Consider the following 22,779-nt stretch of genomic DNA (forward strand, 5'->3'; position numbering starts at 1 on the left):
TCATCTACTCTGTGTGAAAACAGAATGTAATCAGGTCTATGGGAATTTAACAGATTTCCTGACTCCTACTGCAGTATTACTTTCATCTGTATAATCTTTGCTTCACTTTTATTTTTCTGAATGGGTTTTATTAATTAGACTTCATTGTTTCCCCTTTTGAAAAATGAAAATATTAATGCAAAAAATTGCAGAAGTAAAACTATGCTTGAAAAGGAACTCAGCAACATTTGTATTACTCTTTATTTGCAGGAGTACGCAAAGATGTCACTTGTAGCAGTACCTTTCTATCAAAAGAGACACAAACACTTTGACCAGTCATATCGCAATATTCAAACAAGGTATCTTCTGGATGAATATGCAAAGAAAAAGTAAGTTGAAATTCAATAAATAGATTCATAGAACTTTGATTTTAGTCTTTAACAGTTAAAAGCAATAAATGTTTATCCAGTTTCCTGAAACCAAAAGATCAACTGGTTTTGGAAGGAGTCTGGGAATAGAGATGGCTATGCTCACTGTTGCATATTTCCAAAACCAGAAAAGGAATGTGGCTGAGACCCAGGTCGGGCAGCAGCACTCAGTGTGGAGATCTGCAGATTATCCCGGTAGATTCTGAAGTGCTCGTTCTGAACCCCTGGTTTAGATAATGAATGCAGGGATTTTTCTTAGTAAGTACTCATTATTTTACTCTTCCTAACATAACTTCCAGAGCTGGAATCTAATAAGTCACCAAAAATAAAAGACAATGAGACGGAAACCAATGGAAAAGACTCTAGGTAGGGAAAAAGTCAATGGGTTCTAAAGTGAAAATTGAATTGAAGCCAATATTAATACTAATTTTACTGCAATAATAATAATAAATGTAGCAAAAGTGAGTTTCTTCACTGCATAATAGGCTGGTGTCAAGTCCACTTTTCTTTGTGCATGTTTTTAAAGTACACTGTCCTCACAGACCTACAACACATGCTGCACTCAACACTATTTGGAAGCATATCTGGCAATTTTAATTGACTAATTAGAAAGCTGTGCTGAAGAATGAAAGAGATTATTAGGCATGGCATTCTTCAGCCACTTAGATGCCTGCCCATATGTTGTAAACACCCTATATTTAGAAACATTTAATGGTACTGGCATTTAGTTACACTCTTTTTGATAAAGTCAAATGTTTATAGTGCCTCCCAACAATTTCAAGGAGTGCCAAATCCCTAAAACCAAAACCAAACCAAACTGACTGCCATGGATTCAGATCTGACTTATAGCGACCCCTCCTTGGGTTTCCGAGGCAGTATCACTATGGAAGTAGATTGCCCAACCTTCCTTCTGAGGAGTGGCTTGTGGGTTAGAACCACCAGCCTCCTGGTTACCAGTCAAGTGCCTTAGGCACTATGCTACCAGAGGTCTCTCTCTCTCTCTCTAATGATAGCATTAGGCCAGAAGATGCTGACTGACCAGTGAATGAAAATGGCAAGAGCAATAGAGAAACTCAATCTAAGAAAGCTTCCGTGAAAGGATGCAGCTTAGATGATGGGAGGTAGCCTTGGCTTTGCAGGGATGCAGATGTGTGTGTGCAGTGCCAAAGTATCCAATAAGCAAGGTGAGCATGGGCTTACTTGTGCTTATTTACTAATCTGTAGTGATCAATTCCACATTTTTTTTCCCCCACAATGTCAAAGATTCTGCTTCTAGGTATGGCTGGCATCTTTCTCCCAATCCCACAGTACCTTCCTACAGAATCAAAGCATCTCTTCAAATTTTCAGTCTTTGACAAGGAATGAGTATGCAGTAAGCACATTAGCTTACTTGTGCCTATATACTCATCTGTTGTGATTAATTTCACATGGGTTTCCTCACATCAAAGACAAGGTGAAAATCATATGAAATCTGTGAAATTGTTCACTACAGATGAGTTGTTGTTGTTGTTATAGCCGTTGAGTTGGACCAGACTCATAGCGATTCCTCCTGGGGTTTCTGAGGTGGTATCACTACGGAAGTAGATTGCCCAACCTTCCATCTGAGGAGTGGCTGGTGTGTTTGAACCATGTAATTAAGCATAAATAAATCCTCTTTACCTGGTTCTCTGGGTAATTCACCCTCATATATGTGTATCAGGGATTGGGTTTGGGTAGAGTGTGTACAAGGAAGATGACATTACTTATTATCATTTTCTAGTATAGCTTCTAATTTTTTCCAATTTTCATAAAGGCGTGCTTCAACTCAGTCATCCTCTCAAAAGTCCTTTACTCAGAAATCATCTTCCCAAAGAGCATCCAGCCAGACATCTTCTGGAGGAACAGTTTGCAGGCTTTGTGCAAAAAGGGTAAGCACTTCATCTGAAGAGGAAGAACACGAAAAAAAGAGAAGGTAATCAGATTGTACTTCCACATACAATTATGTTATTAAAACTCATGCTGGCCTTGAGATCTGGGAAGGGTCTTCTCCATGGCAAAGGAAGAAGAATAAAGAACATGATTTGAAAGGGCAATTCAGAGAACACTGAAGATAGTATTTTCTTGTAATGAAGGGAATAATGCCACCCGTTTTTATTGCTTTCTTATGTTTTATCACCATTATTTCATTTAATCCTAGTAAGAAAACCATGTGGAATGGATTTTTCCATTATCTTGCAGAAGAGAACATTGAGATTAAGATGAATCACCTATATTGTCCCAGATTACATACCTCATGAATGTCAGAGTTGGGATTTGATCTCAGGTTTAATGACTCTCCTACACTGAAGTAACTACTTTTCCACATTGAATGGTATTATAAGAGCTGAAAAAATTAAGATCTAAAAGTTGGAAATTAATTTGCAATGTCCACCTATGACCTCTTCAGCTATTACTGACTTTAAAGAACAGTTGTGAAGAGTTGTAGACCCAAGCAAGGTCAACTTCTGAAGAGGGAGCCAGGGTTTTAAACAGTTGTCCATGTGTAAACTAAAGAGTTGTGAAGGGGTTCTATAAATTGTCATACTTTGCATTTCAATGGAGTCAGCTCATGAGGGTAAGATGTCATATGAATGAGATGGATTAATAAAAATGCCAGTCTTAAAATTATTTCCAGACCACACACACAAAACAAAACAAAACAAAACAGGTGGTAATATTACTTTGATCTTTTAAGAACATAAGAAATAATTAAATATATTGTGAATACTTCATTTTATGGTACCTAATATATTTTCCCTTCACCTCCACCTATTATTTCTGGAAAGTTTTCTCACTATCTCTGAATATCTTAAAACCTGAAGGAAAAATGAGATAGGGTACACAGATTTCATTTTGAAAGTTATGTTATGACTAAGTAAATTGCTTAATAAAAAACGATATATATAGCTGAAAGGATGAATCCATATTTAAAAAATTTCTAGTTATATTTTAGTGTCTTATGGGAATTTTTCCATGTAATAAATTTTTATTATAAAGTCAAGACCTATTTTGCAAAAGAATCACTTAAAATGTGTGTATTAGAAAAATGTGTATTTTTCTGTATTGAATTAGTTTTAAAAGGATATTATCTGTATTTCAATTTTTGAGATTGAGAGTGAGAAGACTTGAGCTTTATCATTTTTTAAAATCAATTTTACATTAGTGTGACCTTGAATATATCTCATACACTTCTATTCCTCAATTTCTCCACCTTGAAATGGGGAAAGTAAACTTCTATTAACTTGAATGTTCTGGGAATGTATACTACTGTAATTAATAAGATTTCAGCCAAAATGACTTTTGTGACAATGCTGATTGTTGGAAATTATCTAAAGTAAATGAGTCTCCTTTCCTGCAATACTAAATCTAACTCAAGGAAGGTTTTAATTATTTATGACTGATTATCATTTTACAGTGCCTCTCAAGCTCATTTGAAATGTCAGCCACTCTTGTTAAGTGCAAGAGCTATAGATGTGGAAGACATGAGGGACTTTTCTAACTCTTTACTGAGCCTACTACTTGTGCTTTGAAATTATATATTTCTCAGTAAATCTATAATATCTTTTCTCATAACTCACAATGGATATATTCCATATGAAAGATCTTTAAAAAATTAGTTTTTTTTTTTTTTTTCATCTTTAGAAGTAAATCTAAGCAATCAAAGGTTTTGATTAGTTGGGCTGGAGTTAATTGCAGTTTTACTGCAAGATCGACTCTGTTCTTACCATGTAGGAGGGCTGAGTATAAATGAATGAGCACCAGTGTGTAGAGTGATTTGAGCAGTCAAATGAATTCTAGCTCTTATTATAATAATTTACTACTATTGCTAACCTTAAGCTTTATTGAAAGCACTTATTTATTCCTTACTTCCCATGCCAGATATTAGTTTAATGCATTGGACAAATTGGTCCTTTGCGAAAAACGAAGTTGTGGGTTCGTCAATTTGAATTACTGGTTATGTCTTCATGTAACATAAATATTGAAGAAGTATCAGTATGCTTGGAGGGATGTCAGCATGTCTTTCTAGAAGATGCAGAAGATTAGAAATGTCCCTCTGATGCCTTTACTTCTGTCCTAGTAAAAAGATGTGCCTCCTTTAATCATGCTGGTTATCTATGGGCTTGTCATTAAGAGTAAATGCATGATGAATGGCATAATTCTGTACAAAAGAGCCAGAGCTATGGTTGACTGATCACAAATCTGCAGAAATATTTTCTCAATGTATGAATCACAGTATTTGGGATTGGGAAGGGGGCAGGAATTCTCAACGGAATATTTATTCAATATTATAAAATGTTAGAGGATGATGATGCTATTGACTTAAAAATAAACCTAAGTCTCTGGTAAGTAAAATACAAGCGGCATGAAGAAATTCTAAACAACAACAAGATAAGAGTTCTGATCCTTGAAGCTTGCCATGATAATTTTTTCTGTGAATGGAGGTTTGTTTTTTCCATCACTATGTTTCAATAAGGTTCACTGCCAATTAGAAGGATTATTTTCTGCAAAACTTCATGGACACTGTGTTCACTCATTTGTTCAATAAACATTTATAGAACTTCTCCTGAGCACTCGACACTCTTCTAGGTGCTGTGCATATGAAGGGGGGAACCAAACAGATGTTGTCTTCACCTTCTTGAGATTTAGAGCCTAGTAAGTAGAGACAAGTGTTAACCAACATACACATGTTTATGAATAAAATTTTTGATAAATGGTATGTAGGAGGAAAACAAGATATCATGAAGAAAAAAAGATGAGGTTATAATTAGGCATGGAATTAAGGGAAGATCTCGCAAGTAAATAACCTTTATGTAGAAAACTAATGGATAAGTAGGGGTTAGCCTGTTTGGGAGTTGGGAGAACTCCACATTAGACAGAGGATGTGTAGAAAAGCCTGAGGTGTGAGGAGATTTTCTCCTTCAAACAGTTGAAAGAAAGCCAGTGTTTCTGGATCATGTGAGTGGAAGTCAGAATAGTCTGAGATGAGGTTGTGTATTATTAGAAGTAAAGATGAAGAATACATAAATATTTAGTCATGTTTTAGTTTTTATAACTTCTCACCCATATTTCTATATTAAGAAGTTGCAGAATTTTCTGAAATTCTGTGTTAGATTTCAGACTTCCCAAATGACTAATATTAGGTTATGGCTTGATACACTGTTTAAAGAAGTTCTAAACAGTAATCAGAGACTGGATAATGTTGTGAAAAGGCATCGGAAAGGGACTGGGTGTTTTGGAACCTGAGTTCAAGAATAGGCTTTAGTATGTAGTACATTTTGGACAGTATTCTCCTCATCTCTCAGTAGACAGGCTTCGTAAGGTTCCACCCAACCCCAATATTCTAATTTTTAATATGATGTCAACTTAGTCCACCAACCTCTTCAGTGCTCAAGCTTTATGCTGCAAACAATTTTTTTTTTTTTTGGTACATATTTTCCCCTTATGCCTCTTTTTCTTACTAGGTGGCACTATATTCTCTTCCTGATCCCCACCATTCATTAACATCTATCCCCTCGTCCCAGTTTAGTCTACTGAATATTTAATAGGCACATGCCATGTACAGATACTACGTTAACTAATCTGAGGAATGCAAACATGCAAAGTAGCCAATCTTTTTTCCGAAGAAGTTTATATTCTGCTAGGTGATGAGGATGAAAGTATGATAAAACTTACACACAAATTATTGTCATAAAAGCCATAAGAAGATAAAAAGTGGTTTGGAGTTTCAAAGGAAAGTGAAGCAGATTAGCAATAGCATCATGGGAGAGAGTGCTTTTGAGATGGGCATTGAATATTTATAATTTTGATAGGAGGGGATGAGGAAGAGATTTTTCTGAGGCATGAGACAGGATCAGAAGAACAGCAAGAGGCAGCCTAATTTTGCTGGGACATAAGGAGTGCAAAGGTGAAGATGATATGACACTGGAAAAAGATGCCATAGAGTTTTGAGAGCAGTCTCAGTCCCCTTGCTTTGTCAGGTGGGCATAATTTATGTCACTCACAATGATGGCACACTTGCCATAGAGAATGTGTGCATCATTTTTTTTCTCTTATCATTACAGATCAACAAATTAGATTCTTTCACTTTATCCTTTTTATTATTCTAGAATATAAGTTTATTTCTTATCTGTCCTGTTAATTAAAAAGGCTTTAATTCAGTCTTAAATTCAATCAGAAGCTATAGCTTCCCCAGGAAAACAAATACTTTTTATATACTGCCTGGCAAGAGAAAACTCACTCACAGGGAGGGGCTCAGCAATTTCTTAAATTCTCGTAATATATTTGACCTGACTTTAAATGCTTTAGCCTTTATTTTATAAATGAGGAGACTGAATGGTGAAAAGGTTAAATGATTTGCTCAAAGTGTGAGGTCTCTACTGAGCATCAACTTTAAGGGAATTATCATCATGAGCAAAAAAGTTTGTAAGCAATTTCACACTAGTTTTCTTACTACAAGTCCAGTGCTTGTTTTGCTTTGCTACTTGTCAATTATGCAGCAGGTAAAAGAGGAGGCAAGGCTAGGCCCCAAGCTCCCTACAGCCAGGAAAGGGAGGGAGCAGGAGTGGCCTCAGGAACCTCAGGAGTGGTAGGATATCCAGATAAAAAGGGGTGGGAGGCAAGGCAGGCCCCAAGCCCCTTAGAACAAGGAAAAGGCCGGGGACCACAGAGTGGCAGGTTCCAAGTAGGAATTAGGTAAGGGGAGGGCAAAGATGTTTCCAATAGCTAAGGGAGACAAATTTGTCGGTCAGTTTGTCATCCTATGAAGCTTGTACATTGCTGTGAGGCTTGAGACTGTGCCACTTGTGTTTCAGATGCCAGCAGAGTTGCATATGGTGCACAGGTTTCAACGCAGCTTACAGACTAGGAAGAAGGAGGAGGCCATCGACCTCTTGAAAATTGGCCAGGGTAAACCTTATGAATAGTGGAGAAACACTGTCTGATACATTACTGGGAAACTTTATGAATAGCTTGGAAACATTATCCAGCACAGTGCAGGAAGATAATCCCCTTGTGTCAGAAGGCACTCAATATAGGACTGGGAAAGAGCTGCCTCATCAGAGTAGAACCAACCTTAATGATATGGATAAAATAAGTCCTTCAGGACCTCCATGTGCTGACGTGGCATGACTCAAATTGAAGAGAAATAGCTGCAAACACCCATTAATAATCAGAACATGGAATGTACTAAGTAGGAATCTAGGAAAATTGGAAGTTGTCAAAAATGAAATGGAACACATAAAGATTGATATCCTAGGCATGACTGAGCTGAAATGGACCAGTTTTGGCCATTTTGAATCAGATAACCATATGATCTACTATGCCAGAAATGACAAATTGAAGAGGAATGGCATGGCATTCATCATCACAAAGAATGTTTCAACATCTATCCTGAAGTATGATGCTGTCAGTGATAGGATAAAATCAATATGTCTACAAGGAAGACATGTTAATACTACTATTATTCAAATTTATGCACCAACCACCAAAGGCAAAGATGAGGAAATTGAAGATTTTTATCAACTTCTGCAGTCTGAAATAGACCAAACACGTAATCAAGATGTGTCACTTATAACTGGTGATTGGAATGCAAAAGTTGGAAACAAAGAAGAATCACTGGTTCTTGGAAAATTTGGCCTTGTGACAGAAATAACACTGGAGATTACATGATAAAATTTTGCAAGACCAACAACTTATTCATTGCAAATACCTTTTTTCAACAACACAAATGGTGGCTATACACATGGACTTCACGAGATGGAATACATAGGAATCAGATCAACTACATCTGTGGCAATAGGAGATGGAGAAGTTCAATATCTTCAGCCAAAACAAGGCCAGGAGCTGATTGTGGAACAGACCATATTCACTGCTTGTATGCACATTCAAGTTGAAGTTGAAGACAACTAAAACAAGTACACAAGAGACAAAATATGACCTTCACAATATCCCTCCAGAATTTAGAGACCATTTAGAGAATAGATATGATGCACTGAACACCAACACTGAAAACCAGAGGAATTGTGGGAAGACATCAAGAACATCATCCATGAAGAAAGCAAGAGGTCATTAAAAAGACAAGAAAGGAAGAAAAAAACAAAATGGATGTCAGAAGAGACTCTGAAACTTGCATTTGAATGAAGAGTAGCTAAAGCAAATGGAAGAAATGACAAGATGAAAGAGTTGAACAGAAGATTTCAAAGAACTGTTTGAGCAGACAAAGTCAATTACTATAATGAAATGTGCAAAGACCTGGAGTTAGAAAACCAAAAAGGAAGAACACGCTTGGTATTTCATATTGAAGGATTCTATGGGCAAAATATTGAATGATGCAGAAAGCATCAAAAAAAGATGGAAAGAATACACAGAGTCACTGTGCCAAAAAGAACTGGTCAATCTTCATCCATTTCAGGAGGTGGCATATGTTCAAGAACGAATGGTATTGAAGGAAGAAGTCAAAGCTGCACTGAAAGAATTGGTGAAGAACAAGGCTCCAGGAATTGACAGAATACCCACTGAGATGTTTCAACAAACAGATGCCCCTCTGGAGGCACTCACTCAGTTACGCCAAGAGATTTGGAAGACAACTACCTGGCCAACTGATTGGAAGAGATCCATATTTGTACCCATTCCAAAGAAAGGTGATCCCAAAGATTGTGGAAATTATCGAACAATATTATTGATATTACACACAAATAAAATCTTACTCAAGATAATTCAAAAACGGTTGCAGCAGTATATTGACAGAGAACTTCCAGAGGTGCAAGCTGGTTTCAGAAGAGGATGTGCAATGAGGGATATTGTTGCAGATGTCAGATGGATCTTGGATCAAAGCAAAGCATTCCAGAAAGATGTTTATGTGTCATCAATTATGCAAATGCATTTGATTGTGTGGATCATAACAAATTGTAGATAACAGTGAGAAGAATGGGAATTCCCAAGCACTTAATTGTGCTCATGAGGAAACTTTACATAGACCAGGAGGCTGTCTTTCAAATGGAATAAGGGGACACTGCATGGTTTAGAGTCAAGAAGGGAGTATGTCAGGGTTGTGTCATTTCACCATACTTATTCAATCGACATGCTTAGCAAATAATCCGAGAAGGTGGACTATATGAAGAAGAACATGGCTTCAGGATTGGAGGAAGAATCATTAACAACCTGCAATACACTGAATGACAACTTTGCTTGCTGAAAGTGAAGATGACTTGAAGTACTTACTGATGAAGATTGAAGAATACAGTCTACAGTATGGATTACATCTCAATATAAAGAAAACAAAAATCCTCACAACTGGACCTATAAACAGCATTACGATAAATGGAGAAAACATTGAAATTGTCAAAGACTTCACATTGCTTAGTTCTACAATCGACGCCAATGGAAGCAGCCGTCAGGACATCAGATGACGTATAGCACTGGGAAAATCAACTACAAAGGACCTCTATCAAGTCCTGAAGAGCGAAGATGTCTCCTTGAGGACTAAGGTGTGCCTGATACAAGCCATGGTATTTTCAATTGCCTCATATGCATGTGAGAGTTGGACAATGAATATGGAGGACCAGAGAAGAGTTGATGCTTTGAGCTCGCTCAGGAGTGGGTGGTGTTTTGTTCTGCTGTGCATAGGGTCACTATGAGTAGGAGATGACTCAAAGGCACCTAATAACAACAACAACAACAACAGCAACAACAACAAAAGAATCACTTCCAACCCTTAAAATGGCCAGTCTGACTGTTAATGGAGCATGTTCACACTTGGACTACTCATAGAGCTTTTCTGGTGGCGTAGTGCTTAGGGAATTTTGATTGCTAACTGGAAGGTTGGCGGTTCAAACCCATCAGCCATTCCTTGGAAGGAAGATTGGGCAATTTACTGCTGTAGAGATACCACCTTGGAATCCCAAGGAGGGGTTGCTATACATTGGGACTGACTCGATGGCAGTAAGTTTGGTTTTCAGTTAGCAAGTATTTTAATTGTATGTTCTTATTGTCAAAAAGAAATTGGAGCATATATTTCCTAATTAATTTTGCTGATAAATCATTTACATATCCTTCTTATTAAAAATTAAAAATTCACCAAAATGTACTTCTAAAAGAAAAAAGATAAAATAGTAAATATATCTAAGTAGTAGTCTTATATTTTTTGTTGTACTTCACTTATGAAAGTCCTGGGAATGAGAGTAGGACTTTTAATGAACTTGTGATCTTTTCATTATGTCATAAGAATAATGTTGCTTCTTTGATCATGCAGGTACCATTCACTGTTGGCATCTTATGGAGAAGCAAAGCGGGAGCGTTTTCTTAGTGAACTTGCTCAGTCAGAAGAAAATGTTCACCTAGCACGTTCACTTGCTCAAGAAAAGTTGGACAAATATGCTCTTCAACAAATGGTAGGAAAATCTTCATATGCCTTTTTAGATGTGTTGATTGAATTATAAATCATATTTTAATTTTCATCATAATTAATTATCATTAAGCAGATGTAGCATGGTCAGTCAAAGTAGCACTTACTTATGTAGTATAACTCTTTTTATAATGCCCTACCTGTTCTGTCTTGGGGACAGGTGGAGGATAAACTGGCATGGGAAAGGCATACATTTGAAGAACGGATCAATAGAGCCCCTGAAATTTTGGTGAGACTGAGGTCGCATACTGTTTGGGAAAAGATGTCTGTGAAACTTTGTTTTACTGTCCAAGGATTTCCTACACCTGTGGTACAATGGTCAGTATTTTTCTGTTCTCAGGGTTTTAAAAATGCCATGCTTCATTTTCTTTTAGGAATATGGCTACAGTTGGCTAAAATGTACATGTAAAGAAGATAAGAATGAAAGAACCATATGTCATCAAATGTATTCTATAGACAACTGTGCCTGAAACTCTATAAGAAATATGCTTATGAAAACTCATGAAATATCCACTTAAAATAAGATATAGGTATTCTTATTTTAATGAAATTAATCCAACTGATTTCCCTGGATTGTTTTTTTAAAGTAAAAATAAGTTCATTGAAATGATATCTATTTATATGCATAACTGTCACCAAGTTTTCATTTGTATTGCTGCTGGCTCATTCTATATAAACCTGAGTCTATGATTTTAATTATGAGAAGACTCAGAAGTAGGAAGTCTAAACTCAAAAGCTTCAGGACTATAGTGCTATTGTTATGTGAACTTTGTGATAAATGAAGAATTAAATCTTTAAGCCCCACAGACCCCTTTTATCTCAACAACTGTTGCGAAAATTAAAAAATACGTATTTATCTATCTATCTATATATCTGTTTCCCCACTTTCTGGAAGTGTTACTAAAGTTCTCAAAGTTCGTAGTTTGCTATAAAAACAATAAACACTTTCCCTGAAGTCTAAATTGAGACTCAGTGGTAGCCCAGTACAATAAATTCTCAATTCTATGGCTGTTCACGGGGAAGGCTTGGGAGCCTGAAAATCTCTTATTTGGTGCTAAGATTCCAGTAGAGGTGTAGATGTGGTCCTGCTATCTTGGGGGTGGAGCTATGAAGCAGGTTTCATCTATGTGGGATTTATGTGGGATTGGCTTCTGTAGAACAATTCTATTATATCCCAGCTACCCTATAGCCTGAATAGGCTAGTGGGATATAACTAACATTGGTTACATTTTTTATTATGTAATGATAAGTTCTGTTCATAATGGTCTAGTGAAAGTAGAATTTTGGAACACAACTTGTCATAGTTTGAGATAATTTGTACTGTTTCAGTGCCATTATTTTCCTGAAAAAGGAAATGAAATACAGGCTGTGAATCTTTACTACAACCTGCCCCTTCCTCCCACTCACCTTGAGTACTAAGAAGTGAAGTGTGTAGTAGCATAATGATAGCATATTAGAAATTCAATGAAGATGACTGGGGCAAAATGGGAATGAAATTCTGCATTTAACTAAAATAAATGTTTCCTTTGTTTAGGTATAAAGATGGTAGCTTGATTTGCCAAGCGGGTGAACCAGGAAAGTATCGAATTGAGAGCAAGTATGGCGTGCACACACTGGAGATAAACAGGTAAGGCCCTTATGAGTGAGTGTGTGGGTGAGGGCAATGTACTCTGGAGCACCTGGCATGGAGTAATTTACATTTGAAACACAAAAGAAGAGATCAAATTTTAAAAATGGAGACCAAATCACATCATATCTGCTTGCATTGTGTGTGTGATAATTAGTCCTTAATTTAATTGGTGTTAGAAGCCACCCTTCATTTCTCCTTGATTTAGGTCAAAAGAATGCAAAATCCCTAGTTCTTGTCAAGGTTCCCATTGTGGGAACAAAGAGACTAAAAAGCTTAAGGCAAGATAAGGATGTTGTTGTTGTTGTTGTTATGTGCCGTCGAGGTCGAGTCGGCCCCGACTCATAGCGACCCCTCCTTGGGTTTCCGAGGCAGTATCACTACGGAAGTAGGATTGCCCAACCTTCCTTCCGAGGAGTGGCTGGTGGGTTTGAACCGCCAGCCGTCTGGTTAGCAGGCAAGTGCCTTAGCCACTATGCTACCAGAGCTCCCAAGATAAGGATATCTGGGTGTAAATATTACAGTGTAATACAAGAAGATTTTTCTTACCCTTATTTAGCATTGGGGCTTTATTTTGCTACTTGGTTTAAATAACAATCTCTAAACTCCAATTAAACACAACAATTATTATTTTTTCTTACTACAACTTGAAAAACTTGTAACCTGAAAATGAAGATACTTACAGTGTCAGTACTTTGGTGGATGGCTTGTTGTTGTTCTTTTCAGTTATTGTTGAGTAGAGCCCATATGTGCCAGACTTTTGGCCAGTAGTCAAACACTTAGCCATTTGCACCGCCCAGGACTCCTGGTGTATACCTAACATTTCCTTTTTCCATACAAGACACGATACACACACATACACTTTTGTTACTGTAAACATGAGATACTGCTATTTTCTTTTTCTGTTTCTCTACATATGTTTTCTGTATTTTATAAAAAGATCGTAACATGATATAACCCATCTTTTTCTCTTACTAGGCTACTATGAAGGAGCTCTGGTAGCATAGTGGCTAAGGCATTTGACTGCTAACCAGAAGGCTGGTGGTTCAAACCCACCAGGCACTCCTTGGAAGGAAGATGGGGCAATCTACTTCCGTAGTTATACTGCCTAGGAAACCCAAGGAGGGGTCGCTATGAGTCGGTTCCGACTTGACAGCACATAACAACAACAACAACAACAGTCTATTATGACACTTTCCCATGGCTCAACTATTAATTTTTAAAGTAAACGTGAATTCTTATTGTAGTACAATTTAAAAATTAAATATTTGTCTGAGAATCAGAAGACCTAAGTTTGAATACCTAATCTACCATTTGCATGGTGACTTTGGATAAGTCTTTAAATTTTCCTGAGATGTAATATGATTATCTGGAAATAATTATCAAGAGACAGAAAATGAAAAATTATGTCTTCTCTATATGTGTAATAGAGTTATTGTGACAATTAAATAAGAACATGTATGTGAAATCTCCAGAAATGGGACATAATTATACAAACATATGGTAATTTTTTTTTGTGTGTGTGCACACTAGCAAACTAAATTACATCAAATATTTTCTAGGAAAAGATGAGGAATACTGGTAAAATATTGTAATAAATAACACCTTCAAAATATGATTTGACTATTACTAAATGGTAAGGCAGTGACTACATCAGAATTAGGCTCACTTTACTTAGATATAAATGCATCTATTAATTTCCAGAGGGAGCTCTGGTAGCGTAGTGCCTAAGGCACTTGACTGCTAACCAGAAGGCTGGTGGTTCAAACCCACCAGCCACTCCTCGGAAGGAAGATGGGGCTATCTACTTCTGTAGTGATACTGCCTAGGAAACCCAAGGAGGGGTCGCTATGAGTCGGGTCTGACTCGACGGCACATAACAACAACAACATTAATTTCCAGAGATGACTTACACAAATCAGATGTGACAGTAAAATAAATACAAGTATTTATTTTTCTGGCACTTTCTCCAAAGATTCATGTTTATAGTAGAAGTATTTTTTTTTCTTTTTTAATTAAAAACATTTTATACATTAGTTTTTCCTTCCTGGCCTGGGAGAATCTCCAGTGGAAAATAATTTTTTTGCATAGTTTATTTTCTTTGGCTTCTTTTCTGCTCCCTTACCCTCATGTGTTATTCTGCTTCCGACTGCTCATTTTCTCATTCCATTTACTGACTTCTTCTCTGGGGCCAAGGAGTGAGCCACCTCTGCCAATGCTACATGCCTCATATTCCCATGGATGGTATCTGCAGAGTGGTGTCTTGAGTATTTTGCAGTTCAGGGTGGTGGCACATTAACATGGGGCTCTCTTTAGTTTCTTCTGTGCATAAGCCCTAGCTTCCTTCTTAGCACATAGAAGTCGATTTGTCATGAGCCTCAGTGGGGCCTGGAAGATTTTTCACTACCGGAGTCATTTTTCCATCTGCAGATTCGTTAGAAAAAGGAGTTAAGAGATCATAGTTAAGATTGAAGTTTGCAATGAGCTATTAACCTGTTTCTCTATGGACTTATGAGACTCTTTAGGAAAGCTTGAGGACTTGATCTTCTGGCCCTGTTCTTTCTTAGGTTTATTTATTCTGCTCTTATTATGGATGACCTATTATGTGCCAGACAATGTTCTGGATACTTGGGACACATCAGTAGCCAAAATCAAGATTCCTGTCTTCAAGGCCTTACATTCTTGCATTAGAAGATGAGCCATACTTAAATATATAACTGAATTATATAGTGAGTCGCAAGGTGCTGAGTACTGGATAAGGGGAATGAGGACTGTATGATGTGGTTGGTGGTGGGGAGGGTGTGGTATTAAATAGGATGGTCAAGCTAGGCTTTCATTGAGAAGATGTCACCTGAGCAATGCTTGAAGGAAATGAAGGAGTTAGACCCAGAAATATGGGGGGGGGGGAGTGGGGAGGGCTTTCTGGGCAGAGGGAGAACAAAGCCTCTAAGACGGTATATGCCAGGCACTATGAGAGACAACAAGAGGGCCAGCTTGGCTAGATCAGGTTGGTGGGAGTATTAGGTCATGGGTCAGAGAGGTAGCCAGAAATAGTGCAGATAACTTAGGACTCTGTAGGCCATTGTTAGGACATTGACTTTTACTTTAAGGAAAGGGCAAACTATTTTGAGTTAAGCATAGAAGTGAATAATATGACTTACATTTGGAAAGAATCACTGTGATTATGCATAGACTTCATGGGCAGAAGCAGGGTGCCTATTGGGAAGCTATTGCTGAAATTCAAAAAAGATGATGTGGCTTGGACCAGGTGGTAGCAGTGGAGGTGAGGAGATGTGGTTGGATTCTGGACAGATACTGCAGGCAGAATCAATAGAATTTGTTATGGATTGAATGTGGGGTGTTAGTGAAAAAAGAAGAATCAAGAAAGTTTGGGTCTGTGCATCAACTGACCTGAGGAAGGCTGTGGGTAAAACAGGATAGGTCTCAGTAATAAGCTCAGGTAGGCTTATGTCAAGGGTTGGAATTCTTTTCCTCTGTGGAGAGCCAGTTGAATAACCTATGGCCCCTCCCCCCTTCTGCAATTTTCAGAGTAGTTTTCTTCTTTGATTTCTGAAATTTGTAGAAATTTTAATAGATAACAAGCATAATATGTAGAAAGAGAACACTTACCATCATTTTGACAAGTGCATTTAGTTTTAAGGAGGCTTGTTTTCTGATCTAGGATGTGTTTCTACTGTTTATGGTTAAGTAGGTCAGTCTGAGTTTGAAATTAGCTTGTTTTCAAGTTTTATTTTAATAAGGAATCTCTTTCCCTTTCTCATGTTTGAAAAAATATATTCACACTTGTCAACTTTTAAACTTTATATTGGGAATATAGAATCTTTGAACACAGTGAAGTGATAAAGCAAACACAGTTGGTTAAGGGGCCCCAGTATATTAAGGATCTAGGTCACCTTTGATATACTGGATTTTACATGAAGATGCAAATAATAAAGGATATTGTCAAGACCAACTTTTCTATCAGTACTTTGAAACACATTTGGATGTTTTTTAATAGATGAAATATTAATATTCTCCAGAAAAAAAAAAAGCAATGGGGAAAGCCCACAAATTAAACTCATCTCAGCTGTTCATACCAAACTGCTGAGCTACATATCATCTGATCTGTGGCCATTTTAGGTGGTGTGGAATGTGTTGGCTTCTGCTTTCTTGACTGGCACAGGAATGAGCTTTTCCTTTTATTACTAGAGTGACATTTATTCCTATGAATATTCTTTGGCTGCTATAGCCTAATTCTTGTAGTGCCAAAAAGAAAGCTTACCCTTTGGTACTGTTTAAATTTAAAATGATAATTGACACTATTTTAATGCTCATAGATTTTCTCTTGGGACTCGTAATGTGAGTTCTAGTCTTTAAAGACTTTTTATATTGTTCTCATATTTTCACAAAGGTGTTTAAAAGAATCAATCTTGTGTTTTATTAGTAACAGTAGTACTTCCTACCCTCCACTGCTTTGCAGAATGATTTTAGGGCTAAAAGTTTCATGTCTTTTTAGACTTTACTGTTCAAACTCTGATTTGAGATATTTTTTAAACCCAATGTTTAACTCACTTATAATTTGAGAATGTTGAGCTTTGATTACCCATAACAAATTTATTTGCTTTTAACTTGTTATCTTTTGCCTGTCCATCATTAAAAGGGATAAAATCTTCTTGCTTTCTTCCATGTAGTTGCTTTGGAGGCACTTCAAATTGAGAAGTTGTGATGCACATGTGCCTGATGGAAGTTTGTAAAAATTGAGACCAAAGAAAACTATCTCTGTCTATTCTGGGAACTTGTCCAAATAGAAAAAAATAAAACCCTTTGCTTCTTAATCAGTTGCTTGCAAATTCTCTCAGCATGAAGTGAAGGCTAGAATTAGACTCTGTGGGTTAGCTAAATGCATTGGGAGAGAGACTGAGATATTAGAAAGGAGAGGAAAAATGGAATCCTTTTGGGAGTAGTAACACATGCAGGGAAATGTATCCAGTCTCAAAATTACCCCTGGACAAAATGTTAATTTAGGCAAAGTATTTTCAATAGTTGCCAAGCTCTTTCTCTCTAACTACTTAATATCTATTTTTTCTTTTTGCTTACAAATACCTATGCTTCTTAATTGCTGCTCAACTAAGAATGGCCTACAATCCAATCATAGACCAATAAAAAGCAAACAAAAACCGACCAAACTCCCTGCAGTCAAGTTGATTCTGACTTAGGGCGACGCCATGCATTAGAGTAAAACTAATCTATAGGGTTTTCTTGGTTATAATCTTTATGGAAGCAGATCTCTAGGCCTTTCTTCTGTAGTACCACTGGGTACAGGAGCTCTGGTAGCATAGTGGCTAAGACACTTGCCTGCTAACCAGACGGCTGGCGGTTCAAACCCACCAGCCACTCCTTGGAAGGAAGGTTGGGCAATCCTACTTCCGTAGTGATACTGCCTTGGAAACCCAAGGAGGGGTCACTATGAGTCAGGTTTGACTCGACGGCACATAACAACAACAACCACTGGGTACATTTGAACCTCCAACTTTTAGGTCAGTAGTCAAGCACAGTTTGTGCCACCAAAGTACCTCTACAACACCAAAAGTCTACAAATATTCTGAGTGCTTACCCTTAATACATGTATGCATATTTATTTACCATCTCTACATATACTTGTGTTCAAATATATTTTATGTATATAAAACATTTACAAATGAGAATGAGATAGAAATAAACAAATAGAAGTTCTAAATTTTTTATTTCTGCACATTCAGTGGATTATCTTGTATTCCCTCAGCTTGGTGCACCCTGCATTGGAGGTCACTGTAGTACATCAATGGGTCTGAATATTTTGAGTGGTTATGGACTTCCCCATAATCTAGAGGAAAGCTGGCACTCTTTCTGTTGAATGAGTTCACATAAGAAAATACAGGCAAAGTTTTGCATATCTTGTGGAAGATTAAAGGACTCTTTAGCTCTCAAAGGTTAAGAGTGTCTTCTACTTGCCTCTGTGCTTTTCCGCCCAGTGTACAGGGTTCTTTCCCTCTGTTTCCACCCCCTACGTCTAAGTACTAAGTGATAATTGGTTACTTGACAAAATAATCAGTGCTAATGTGTTAGGCAGTTCTCCCCACCCCCTCCCTGTCAGATCTTAATGCTTTAAATCCATTAAAAACAAGCTCAAAAACTAGTGCTGTGGCATATAGGATTTGTTCTGTTAATTTCTTCTCTTCTACTAGGCACAAATAATTAATTTCCATCCATTCTATTATCAGCTTCATACCTTTCTCTAAGGTCAGGAGTTGTTTTTGTTGTTATGAGTAGTGAAACAGAAATTAATTGCAGTTCTCAAATTGCTTAGAAATCTGTGTTGTTTTGCATGAATGTGGGCAAGGTGAGGGTCTTTCTTTAGCAGAGGAGGGAATCACTTCTGAACTTTTGTTCTAGGATTTCAGCAAGTAGACTCTAATTAATAATTATAAGATTAATATAATACTTACAAATTATAAAGTTGATTCCAAATATTTTATTTCATTATCCAAGTCACCCTAGCAAGCATAGGTACTCAATGAATGTATTTTAATAGTTTAAAATGTACAGTGTTTGTTTATTATACAGTTAATAAATGAGAATTCCCATAAATACATAGATTTAGAATTTGTAGATGATTGTTGCACTCTTCAAGTCTTAATAATCTTACTAACCACTTTTTCTCTGATTGTACAATATTGAAAATAATTCTGATTCGCAAAGATAAAAATGAAAAAAACAAAACAAAACAGTGCCATCGAGTCACTTCCAACTCATAGTGTTCCTATTGGGTTTCCAAAGCTGTAAATGTTTATGGGAGTAGATTTCCTCATCTTCCTCCTGTGGAGTAGCTGGTGGGTTAGAACCACCAACTTTCTGACTAACAGGCAAATACATTACCTACTACACCACCAGAACTCCTTTTCTCAAAGATAAGTAGTTGCCAATGGAAAGATTAGGAGTTCTGGTAGCATAGTGCCTAAGGCATTTGACCGCTAACCAGAAGGCAGGCGGTTCAAACCTACCCTACTCCTCAGAAGGAAGGTTGGGCAATCCTACTTCTGTAGTGATACTGCCTCAGAAACCCAAGGAGGGGTTGCTATGAGTTGGGGCCAACTGGACGGCACATAACAACAACAACAACAACAATGGAAAGATTAAGTTTACCTTGAAATCACAGAACATTATTTAATTAAACAGAGATGGTAGGAGAAGTTTTGCATGAGGGCTACACAAAAACACAATAGGATGCAGCACAAAACACTTGTCACACTTCTCTAGGTTGATAGTTTGTAATACATCTGAGTGCATGTTACTACAGTTTTAAAAATTGCTGAAACACACAGTGAAGAAGAAATTTGTAGCACATTTAGGCAATTCAGTTTGAAAACAGACAGTTTGAAAGCCACTGATACTAACAAATATCCAGAAGAGTTCTTTGAAGGATTTGAAAAGATCATAAAAGATTTAGGGAGACTGATTGGACACACTCTAAATGAAATCTATGTACACTTCCCTCTAAGGACTTGACATGTGTTTAGATATTAATAGCCTCCTCACTCAGGAATTGGTAACAACCCTCACCAGTTGAGCTATGGGGACAGTCTTTGTGCTGGTCCAGCTGGATTTCTCTTGCGAATCCCATACTGAATCTGCCTCATTTGCTGTGCTCTGTGCTGGGATGTTTGACACATGGCTTGGAGCTCCCTACTTCTGAGTCTTGTCTATTTCTTTTATGTGTTCAAAGTAGACAACCCACCCAGGTCAGAAAATATGAATCAAGTATGTTTTACAGAATACTTTCTTCCAGGATTCTCTGGCTCTCTAATATGTCCAGCAGAGGCTATGGAGTGCTATAGCTCTCCTTTCTCTGATCTGTATGCTTCTATTAGTCAGGGTAGGAATGCTGTAGAGAAAGATTTAGGGCTAATCCCAGAAGATAAATATCTTCTAGATTGGTGAACTCTTTTATGAAAATGCAGTTGTTTTCTAGTTTAGAAATAGTAACACAAGCATAAGGTAAAAAATTCAAGCAACACGAAAAGGTATATAAGAGAAGTAATTCTTCCTTTCACCCTCTGTCCCCAGATCCCTAGGCATGTTCCTGAGAGACAGCCAGCTACTGTACCCTGTGTTCTATGTGCATGTATTTATTCTATGGATAGATGAGCATAAAACGTTAATGCTTAGCAACAGAGAAAACTTCTACATTAGGAATTTTTATGTGTGTTACACACACTCTTTTACTTTGCTCCTGAGGATATGGCTATATCTGCCGTGTACTTGTAAGTTGCATAGCAAAGTAGTTTCTAATGAGTTCAGGCTAGAATTGTAGCTTTGTTGATGGGCTTTGTAGTTAGGTTTGTATTCCTCCAAGGTGAACTAGAAGATAATGAATTTAGTTTGTAAATCTACATGGATTGGTCTCTGTTGTGTGATCTCTCCCTCGGGCAGTGGCAGTTAAAGGAGGCCAGATGGCACTTACTGACATGTTAAAGCTGCATTTGAAGTTCATGAAGAAGTTAAGGGGTTCTTAGTAGATAGCATAGGTCTCTGAAACTTTCTCACTCTTTTATTGGAGGAGACACTGTGTACTTTGAGTTGGAGGAAATATTTCCAGATCAAGGGGAATGAAGAAGAAATTAAAATTACTAATGACCTACAAAGAATAGTCCTCCCCCCGCTTTGGGAACACTGACTTCATGCATTTTAAAAGTAAAGCTTGAGTAAACTTTTTTTCTCCTTACTAAGAAATTTCCTGGTATTTCCCTTCCCAGATTGACATTATGTTCAGACTGTACCCACTTGTGGCAGTAGATGCTAGAAGAAAGAACACAAATTTTGTAGTCATTTGGACCTTGTTTACTTCTTAAAATGTCAACTTTCTCACCATGATTAATAAAAAACAAACAAACTAGGTGCTCTGCTGGTATAATGCCTGAGGCATTTGACTGCTAACCGGAAGGCTGGTGGTTCAAACTCATCAGCTACTCCTCAGAAGGAAGACTGGGCAATCTACTTCCGTAGTGATACTGCCTCAGAAACCCAAGGAGGGGTTGCTATGATTCAGAATCAACTATGATGAATAGGATAATAAAATCTGTTTCCCAGGGTGCTTGAGAATATTATATAAAAAAGCAGATGCAAAGCTCCTAGTAGAGAGCCAGCAAGTCAGTAAAAAATCACTAAATATTAACTCCTCCTCTTTAGGTCCTTCTTCGTACATTTAGGTTTTCTGGGGAATCTGAGGGGATGACAGTTAGTAGTCAAGAGAATAAGCATTAGTTTTTGTACAATGAAAGGTCTCTGAGTGATTCAAATGGATTATGTTCCACTGCTAATCAAAAGATTGGTGGTTTTAGTCCACCCGTGGCACTGTGGAAAAAAAGCTTGATGATCTGCTTCTGTAATTACTAAACCCATTGCTGTGGAGTCAATTCCCACTCATAGGCTCCTAATAGGGGAGAACAGAAATGACCCTATGGTTTCTTTATGGAAACATATTGCCACATTTTTATTCATGGAGTGGCTGGTGGGTTCGAATTGCCGAGCTTTCCGTTAACAGCTGAGCCCTTTAAATAGTGTGCCACCTAGGGTCCAAGAAAATCCTATGGAGCCCCGTTCTATTCTGGAACATTTGAGGTCGCCATGAGTAGCAATCGACTTGATTGATGGCAATGTGTTTGGTTCTTGGATTTTTGTAAGATGAATGTAGGCAGGCTGAAGAGCTACACCTTTGAAAAACTAGGGTCTTTGGCAATTCCTGGGCTGTTGTTTTTTCTAGAGATGGGCATATATCCCTCCATAATTCTTTAAGGAAGAATGTGTCAGGTGTAGTCCAATTTAAATATTTTCATAATATCCTTGAGTGAGTGATTTATATCTGGATATTACTTTTGGATTCTGAATATAATATCCTATAAACTTCTTGGTGGTGACTTTCTCACTTAGGAAGTTAATGTGTTTTTGCTCATGATTCACAATCCCTTGTTTATGCAGATATACACTAAGTTTTCAGAACTGATTTAGTTCTGGTGAGGGGCTTTACTGAGTTCTTAGCTGCTTCATTCTGGGCAGCTGCAGTCCAAAGTGGCTTTAGATCCTCAAATTCTAGGAAGATGTTCAACAAGACAGAAAATAACAAATGCTGGCGAGGTTGTGGAGAGATTGGGACTCTCATACACTGCTGGTGGGACTGTAAAATGGTACAACCATTGTGGAAAGCAGTATGGCGATTCGTTCAAAAGTTGGAAATACAAATACCATTTGACCCAGCCATCCCATTACTAGGTATATACCCTAAAGAAGTG

The 22,779-nt window shown here is 37.4% G+C and overlaps 1 protein-coding gene across 1 annotated transcript in view; it reads left to right on the forward strand.

The window, feature by feature from the left end:
• The first annotated feature begins 261 nt into the window (after positions 1 to 261).
• Positions 262 to 22,779, forward strand: part of MYOM2 (myomesin 2) — a 164,728-nt gene continuing 142,210 nt past the window's right edge. The window contains exons 1-5 of the mRNA XM_007944429.1: positions 262 to 368; positions 2,200 to 2,358; positions 10,675 to 10,813; positions 10,988 to 11,145; positions 12,362 to 12,454. Of these exons, the coding sequence (XP_007942620.1) occupies positions 262 to 368; positions 2,200 to 2,358; positions 10,675 to 10,813; positions 10,988 to 11,145; positions 12,362 to 12,454 (656 nt within the window). The remainder of the gene's footprint in view (positions 369 to 2,199; positions 2,359 to 10,674; positions 10,814 to 10,987; positions 11,146 to 12,361; positions 12,455 to 22,779) is intronic.

Source organism: Orycteropus afer, unplaced genomic scaffold, assembly GCF_000298275.1.
Source record: "Orycteropus afer afer isolate SDZICR_OR568_19922 unplaced genomic scaffold, OryAfe1.0 scaffold00125, whole genome shotgun sequence".
Taxonomy (NCBI): domain Eukaryota; kingdom Metazoa; phylum Chordata; class Mammalia; order Tubulidentata; family Orycteropodidae; genus Orycteropus; species Orycteropus afer.